Source organism: Hyperoodon ampullatus (assembly GCF_949752795.1).
Source record: "Hyperoodon ampullatus genome assembly, chromosome: 10".
In the NCBI taxonomy this organism is placed as follows: Eukaryota; Metazoa; Chordata; class Mammalia; order Artiodactyla; family Ziphiidae; genus Hyperoodon; species Hyperoodon ampullatus.
This window is the reverse complement of record NC_136923.1, coordinates 45,011,665-45,020,561: the sequence shown is the minus strand read 5'-3', so window position 1 is coordinate 45,020,561 and position 8,897 is coordinate 45,011,665. Positions and strand designations below refer to the sequence as shown.

The 8,897-nt window shown below is 42.2% G+C and overlaps 1 protein-coding gene across 1 annotated transcript in view; it reads right to left on the bottom strand.

The window, feature by feature from the left end:
* Positions 1 to 237: 237 nt before the first annotated feature.
* Positions 238 to 8,897, bottom strand: part of ENTPD3 (ectonucleoside triphosphate diphosphohydrolase 3) — a gene marked incomplete at both ends in the record, with an annotated part of 30,785 nt that continues 22,125 nt past the window's right edge. Inside the window, 4 exons of the mRNA XM_079712196.1 lie at positions 238 to 474; positions 3,567 to 3,704; positions 4,681 to 4,791; positions 4,989 to 5,261. Coding sequence (XP_079568322.1) covers positions 238 to 474; positions 3,567 to 3,704; positions 4,681 to 4,791; positions 4,989 to 5,261 — 759 coding nt within the window. The remainder of the gene's footprint in view (positions 475 to 3,566; positions 3,705 to 4,680; positions 4,792 to 4,988; positions 5,262 to 8,897) is intronic.

The following is an 8,897-nucleotide window of genomic DNA, read 5'->3' as shown; positions in this document are numbered from 1 at the left end:
TCTCCTCTGTTCCCCAATAGGTCAGCTAGTGGGTGGTGGGGTCTCTGGCGGAGCAATGTACACAGAACAGTTGAGAGACTCCCCAAGAGGTGCTTTGGCATAAATCAGTATCTGAGAGGCACACAGGCATTGGACTTCAGCTGTGTTTCCTGAAGATGGACATTTTGCTTGCATTGTTTGGTGCCCCCCAGGCTGGTTATGGGCAGCCCTCAGGCTCCAGGAGCCACATTGTGAGGCTCACTCAGAGTCCACTGTGTTGTCCAAGGCATGCTGGGAGCGCCTCTGATTCCTGGATGACACACACAGGTACACAAGATATGTCAGACACAGCAAGGCCACTGCTGTGAAGAAGGCGAGGGTGCCCATAAAGGCAGACGGCTTGATGGGCAGGCGAATCAGGGGGCTTTCGGCTGGGATCTGGTTGGTCAGGCTGAGCATGTAGCCAAGAGACCAGGTTATGCTGCTGTTCCCCACCTGTGGAGTAGAGGAGACGGCTCAGTTCTCAGGGCTGGGCTTGAGGCATGGATTACATCCCCAGGGCACACCATGGTCACCCTCCTGAGACACCCCCAGGAAACTGTGGCCTAAGGAGGTCAAAGGACTTGCCTAATTTCAGACACTGCAGAGACTGGGCTAGAACCCAGGTCACTGTGACCACAAAGGCTCGAGGGCCCAATCTCCTACATTGCAGAGAAAACAGCCAGAAGAACTAATCCTCACAGCCTCGTCACAGCCAAGCATGAAGAGGGCACAGTTAATAACAGTGAAAGTTTTTCTGTCATTGGGTACAGAAGTGTCTATAGCTAAAGAAAGAGGGTGATGCATGTTTTACTGAACCCAGGACCAGTTTCTAAGAAAAGATGGTCAGGGGACTTCCCTGGTGGTCCAGCGATTAAGGCTCCACACTGAATGCAGGCGGCCCAGGTTCAGTCCCTGGTCAGGGGACTAGATCCTGCATGCAGCAACTAAGAGCCCGCGGGCCACAACTAAAAAAAAGATCCCACATGCCAAAGCCAAAAAAAGATCCCGCATGTCATAACTAAAGATCCCGCACACTGCAACTAAGATCCCGCACACAGCAATGAAGTCCCGTGTGCCGCAATTAAGACCTGGTGCAGCCAAATAAATATCAAAAACAAACAAACAAACAAACAAAAAAAACATAGGGCTTCCCTGGTGGCGCAGTGGTTGAGAGTCCGCCTGCCAATGCAGGGGACACGGGTTCGTGCCCCGGTCCAGGAAGATCCCACATGCCGTGGAGTGGCTAGGCCCGTGAGCCATGGCCGCTGAGCCTGCGCGTCCGGAGCCTGTGCTCCACAACGGGAAAGGCCACAACAGTGAGAGGCCCACGTACCACAAAAAAAAAAAAACATTAAAAAAAAGAAAAGAAGGTCAGTTTAAGTGGGAAGCAGACTTCGTCAGTTTCATCTGGTAGTTCCATCAATTTTTGTTCACATGTTTTTTGGCTATTTTATTAGATGTATAAATGTTTCAAATTTGCAATCTTCTATCCTCTCTATCTCAAATGATGCTCTTTATCTTAGACTATTTTGTCAGATATTAAAAAGCTACACCAATTTTCTTTTGTGTAGTATTTGCCTGATAGTTAAAATTTTTTTTTTTAACTTTCAAGCTTTCCATGTCCTTTGCAAATGAACAAAACAGAAACAGACTCACAGACATAGAGAAGAGATTTGTGGTTGCCAAGGGAGAGGGAGGTGGGGGAGGGATGGAGTGGGAGTTTGGGATTAGCAGATGAAAACTATTATATATAGGATGGGTGAACAACAAGGTCCTACTGTAGAGTACAGGGAACTATATTCAATATCCTGTGATACACCATAATGGAAACAAATACGAAAGAGAATATATATATGTATAACAATCATTTTGCTGTACAGCAGAAATTAACACATTGTATATCAACTATACTTCAATAAAAATTTTAAAAAACCCAAAAAACGTTCCATGTCCTTAAAGACTGTTTCTCTTATAAACAACATATACTTCATTTTAAAAAGTCCAATCTGACAGTGCCTTTTAACTGGTAGGTTTAGTCCGTTTATGATTATTGTGATTATTGATATATTTGGACTGCTTTCTAATACCTTAGTTTTAAATTTTCAATAAGTGCTATTTCCCTATGTTTATTTTTTTCCTTTATTGCCTTAAAAAGGATATAAATATGTTCCACTTTACAAGATGAGCATTTTAGGCCACTCTTATGTCTCTGTATCCTATGACCCTCAACCATACCCCCATCACATTGGATATTAGCTATAGTAGAATTCTGGGTTGTTATAAATGGTTCTTCTCTTTTACTTTTCTTTGGTGTTAGTTTTCTTTTTTCTTTTTTAATATAAATTTTAAGCCACAACATCATTTATTCTTACTTCCTATATTTTTATACATCTGGATTTATTTCTCTTCTTATTTGATCACTTCCTCCAAAAATATTTTGGATATAAATCTTTGCATGGCCAATCTTCTGAAGTCTATTTATACCCTCACATTTGAATACTAATTTGACTGAGTATTAAATTCTTTATAAATAAAGGAAAGGAACTTGAAACCTGGAATTCTGTATCCCCCCAAATTGGTATATAATGGAAAGTCATTCCCCATTCTCATAATGTACTTTCCTGGTAATTAGATTAATTAGAAACAAAGCTTGGAGAGTACATGCCACCAACAGTCCTTAAACATCTCCAGACATCCTTAATTTTTATAGATGACTCAGTTTTATCTATGTAAAAGTAAACAGTCACAGGCCTAATGCTGGATATTGCTTGCTTTAATCTAATTATTGCCGAAGCTAACATCGAACAGACTGACTCCAGACGTACTTCAGGCTTTACATCTGCTATTCCTGAAATGAGAAATCCCTCCCAGAATCTGGGGAACAGAGTGCTGGATGAAAATATCAACAAGGCTGAGTCCTGAAAGCAAGGTACAGAGGCCCCTCACCAAATAGTCACCTGGTAAGAGCTGTCATTCCAGCATTGGACCATTCTGGACACTTGAGAGTGAATACAGTGACCTCAGACTCATTCTAAGATCCAATTCTTATTTAATGCTGCTTATTTAATCCCTATTCTCTGAAGCATAGATCTCACTCTGACATTTGTGTAAAATGGAGAGCAATAAGTTACTATTCTCTTAACAAAATTGTTACATTTGAAGCTTCTTGTCAGGATGAAAAGTCTCTGTTCTTTAACATATTTATGTATTCACTCAACAACATTTACTAAGCACCTTCCATGTTCTCGGCCCTGTGCTGAATGCTAGGAATATGAGGATGATAAAACAAGTGCTGCCGCCACGGAGCTCAGAGTCCACGGTTCTTGGCATCCAATCCTTAACTCATGTGGAAGGTTTCTGATGACCACTTCCTCTGAATTCTCCATCATTTCATCTCATAAGCTCACCAGGGATCAAGTCTCGTTGGCTCCATTTAGCAAGTTAAATCCCCAAGTCCCACTTATCTTCTACATTTCGTTCACACACATACACACAAGCATCTATTTTGAGAGAGAGAGGAGGAAACAGTTTGTGCTTTGACTTACCTCTTTTTTAAAATGTATTTGGGGCCAGGTCTTCTCGGTGAATTTGTATCCATTTACAAGCAAGTGGTAGATATAGTGGGCTGAGAAGCAGTAGGAGCGAGCGTACTCCTCATCAAACCGGGGGAGCAGCAGTGGAAGCTGAAGGCAGGTTCAAAACAGGGAGGAGGCAGGTTTTAAAACACACATTTCAGGGACTTCCCTGGTGGCGCAGTGGTTAAGAATCCGCCTGCCAATGCAGGGGACATGGGTTCAAGCCCTGGTCCGGGAAGATCCCACATGCCGTGGAGCAACTAAGCCCCTGTGCCACAACTATTGGGCCTGCGCTCTAGATCCCGTGAGCCGCAACTACTGAGTCCATGCGCCACAGTTACTGAAGCCCACGTGCCTAGAGCCCATGCTCCACAACAAGAGAAGCCACCGCAATGAGAAGCCTGCACACCGCAATGAAGAGTAGCCCCCGCTCGCTGCAACTAGAGAAAGCCTGCACGCAGGAATGAAGACCCAACGCAGCCAAAAAAAAAAAAAAAAAAAAAAAATTTCAGAACAGCTTAGGTCAGCCGTCATATTTTAAAGAATCTTAGCACCCAGAATTTAATAATTAAAATTACTATAAAATAATACAATGATTAAAAATATCCCTGTTTTATGTTCATTTGTTTTATTTTTGAGATTCCACATATACGTGATAACATACAGTATTTGTCTTCCTCCATCTGACTTATTTCACTAAGCATAATACCCTCCAGGTCCACTCATGTTGTTGCAAATGGCAATATTTCATTCTTCTTTATGGCTGAGTGATATTCCATTGTACATATACACCATATCTCCTATATTTCCAAAAAAAAATCCCTATACAACATCACAGAAGAATAAGTTTATAGAGTGCTTATGACGTGCCAAACACTGTTATAACCATTGTGCCCATGGTTAGAACATTAATCCACAACGCAGCTCTGAGGTGGGGTCCCTTACTATCCCCATCTTATGGATATGGTGAAAGGAGGACAGCATAAAAGTCAAATTCAGAATATACACACACATGCACACAAATGGAATCTACTCTGCTGTACTGTTTCGTACCAATATGGATCCTTTCTCTTTAAATACTGACCTTACCCCAATTCTGTGAGCAGAAATTCCAGGTCCTTGAGTTGAAGGTGTGCAGGGAAAAGCTACCCGAAAGGTTGAAAGCACTGGCTGTGTAGTAGAATCCTGCAAAAGCCTGTAAGGAAGTCGTGCAGAAGGAAATCAGTTCTCAGAATGGGATATAATACGGAGGTTTCAGAATGGGATATAATATGGAGGTTTCAGGGTACTGAATAAGAAAGTGGGAAACAGCTCAGCAGAGGAAAAACAGAAAGGTAAGAAAGAAATATTCAATGAGGAAAAAAAGGAATCTTTCCATAGTTTTGCCCTTACCAGAAATGACCCTTTAACTTTTGGCTGATATACCCCATTGAAGGAACAGACTTCTTGGTCATGGCAAGCACTGAAGTTAAATAGGGAAGCCACCTTTTCCCTACACAGTGATGGGTCCCCGGTTCCTTCAAAAGTGATGATGTTGTTGGGATCATAACTTTCAGGTCTCAGGTCCTCTGTACACAGGCTGCCAAACACATGTGCCTCAGTGAAGGCGGTGTTGTAATTCCGAGGGTAACAGGGGTTGGCAAATGTGGTTTCAGTGGTATAATTCTGTAGGTACAAGAGTGAGGTGTTAGATATCACTGTTTTGTGGAGGCCCAAGTACAGATCCTCAGTGCAAATCCTTACTGTTGTCCCCCGCCAATGCCAAGAGAGGAACGGAAAAAAGGCCATTCTGCGTCAGTGTAGAAGGGAACTCCCAGGTTGTCTAGATAACTCAAGTCGGGGTGGGAGCATGGTCACCCTGCACCAGGCACAACACTAGGCTCTTGCTTACACTGTCTGCTCCAGCCCTTACCACAGCCCTGTGAAGCAGGTTTTATGAACTCCATTTTGATGAGAAAACAAGATATGTTTAGATTCATTGACCATTTTGAAGAGAATGTTATCTATCCACCTAAAAAAATAATTCAAAAGGTACAAATAAATATATTATGAAAATTAAGGCTCCCTCCCACCCACTTTCCCCACCCTATTCCCTCCCTGGAAGTAACCACTATTGCCAGTTTTGTGTATTCTGCCAGAGATTCTGTGTATACTTCTTGTATGCATGTGCAAATATATTTTCTTTTCCCCTCTCTTTCTTCTTAAAATTTAAGAAATTTAAAAAAATTTTTTTGTTTTTAATAAAGTTATTTATTTATTTTTGGCTGCATTGGGTCTTCGTTGCTGCATGCGGGCTTTCTCTAGTTGTGGCGAGCGGGGGCTACTCTTCGTTGCGGTGCGCGGGCTTCTCATTGCGGTGACTTCACTCTTGTTGCTGAGCACGGGCTGTAGGCATGCAGGCTTCAGTAGTTGTGGCACGAGGGCTCAGTAGTTGTGGCTCGCAGGCTCTAGAGCTCAGGCTCAGTAGTTGCGCCTCATGGGCTTAGTTGCTCTGCGGCATGTGGGATCTTCCCGAACCAGGGCTCGAACCCGTGTCTCCTGTATTGGCAGGCGGATTCTTAACCACTGCACCACCAGGGAAGTCCCTAAAATTTTTAAATCATAAATGCTAGTACTGTATACACACTGTTCTGCCCCTTGCTTTTCTTACTTAAAAATATATCTTTGAGATTTTCCTTTCATTGTAAGTGTAAGAGTGGCTTTTTAGCAGCTGCATAGCACTCCACTGTACAAATAAACTATAATTTATTTAGGTAGTCCCCTCTAGAGGAAAAATTAGGTAGTTTCCAATCATTTGCCTTTACAAAACAATGCTGTAATAAATATCACATTACATAGAAATCTTCAATCCATTTGTAATTAATTTGGTATTAAGATTGGGATGTGATTTTACTTTTTCCAGATGATTATCCAGTTTTTATCTATGGTCAAAAATGTTCCCTTTATCAAAGGCTGAATTCCGAAATGTGTTTGGTTCTATTTATGGACTCTCTTTTCCAAGAAATTGGATTCAAACTCTAATTTCAAAGCTACGAAGGCATATTTTACCCCCTACAGTAAAATCTTGACCCAGAAAACAGCCCAACTCTTTCATTTTACTGCTGAGGAAACTGAGGTACACATCAAAATAATGTAATTATTTAACAAAAGGCAGTGGTAGGATTCTACACAGAATCCTACAGAAGTCCAACACTCATCCAGTATAACTGACATGAGTGTTCTGCAGAAAGATCTTCATATGACTCTGTGGAGGCAGCAAACAGGCCCCCTTCTGCCTTAATAGTGTGAAAAATTCTATGGTGTTCAAAAGGCGTTATGTCTAATTTGTAACGTATCATGCCATGGTCACCCTATGGCTGAAATATTCATTGAAAGAAAAAAATCAAATCAACCAAATGATTATTTAGTTTCTCCCTCCAAATCTGCCATATACTTTTTAAATAATTAAATCATTTCTGGCTTGGTTTGGAGAAGAAGCAAGATAATATAAATTATTTCTGGCAGAAGAAGCTCAGTAAAGATTATTTCACTTCTCTTTCTGGAGTGTGAATTATTTGTTATGGCATTCCTTAAATATAATTTGCCAGTGTGCCAAGTTGCTTAGGCCCTCAACATTCAATAAATCTTCCCTGAATTTAGTGTTTGCAGGGCACTGGCATGAAAGGGTCATGTACTTTTTTTATAATAAAATGACCAATATAGTTTTTCTTTTTAAATAATGGTATTTGGAATATTATGCACCTATAAAAGTAATAATTTCAAAAGATGTTTAACAACACAGGAAACTGCTCACAATATATTAGGTTAAAAAAAAAGCTGGATATAAAATTATATGTAAACCATATGAAGCCAAATTTGTAAATACTACACATATTCCTGCATGAAAAAAAACTGGAAGAAAATGCAATACTGTGTTGATGGTGGCTAATTCCAGGTTTTGTTTGTTTATTATATTTTTTATGTCTGTATTTTCTCAATTTTTTTTCACTGAACATGTGTTACTTTAAAAACAGAAGAGGACTTCCCTGGTGGCGCAGTGGTTAAGAATCCACCTGCCAATGCAAGGGGACACGGGTTCAAGCCCTAGTCCGGGAAGATCCCACATGCTGCGGAGCAACTAAGCCCATGAGGCACAACTACTGAGCCTGAGCTCTAGAGCACGCGAGCCACAAATACTGAAGCCCACGTGCCTAGAGCCCAGGCTCCGCAACAAAGAGAGGCCACCTCAGTGAGAAGCCCGCACACCATAACGAAGAGTTGCCCCCGCCCACCACAGCTAGAGAAAGCCCACATGCAGCAATGAAGACTCAACGCAGCCAAAAATAAATAAATACTTAAGTATTACTTAAGTATTACCTTAAGTAATACTTAAATCTTACTTAAAGAGGAAGAGAACGTGAATTCATGTCCCTAATGTCTAACATGCTCTCAGAGTGAGACTTGAGCCCTGGGGTGACTGGAGACTCCTTTTTAAGAAAATAATTTGCCAAGTATATATCTAGGTGTCACTCTCACCACACTCTGTAGGCCCCTGTATTACAGACCGGGAAACGAGTCCTGGACTGGTGGCATTTACTCAGCCAGTTCATGATGCAGTAATCTTTGGGAACCTTCTAAGTTGGGGCTTGGCAGCACATCTTTGGGACATGAAAGTATTGGTCAGGCAAGTCGGGACATGCATTTGTGGGTGATCCTCATCACACCTGGATCCTTCCCCTCATCTGAGTCAGAAGGCTTAGAGTGCAGAGCCACCCTCTCAGGCATCCAGATGTTATCAGGCAAGTTGGAGACACACCCTGTCCCTGTGACCTGACTATCTATAGTGAGGGGCTGGGGTCTCCCACCTCTGCCCCCAGTCCTGGGCTCACACCTTGAGACCTGCATTCTCAAACCCAAATGAGACCTCACCCAGGTGGAGTATTCACTTCTCTATGGTAGACTGTTGGGTACATAGACATTCTTTAATAAACATTGTAGGAGTGTGTGCATAAACACACACACACACTCTTCCTCAGGGTCAGTCAAATTTAAGAGGTTAGCTTCTCAAACCTCCACTCATTCTGGAAAAAGGGTGATTTCACCTGCTTCCCTTTTCCTGTCTAAAGTTCAGAGGAGCCCCTGCTCCACCCTCCACCCCCACCAGGGCCAGAGCTGGAGGAAGGGGCAATAAGTATTGCTAAAAATAAAAGGAGAGAGAGAAAAGAAGAGCCCCAGTTAACGAGGGTTGGTTAAGCTCGGTGTGGGGTTTGGTTTGGCTGAGTGTAGGGTGGATATGAGAGTCTGGGGTGGGCACTGAGTCTC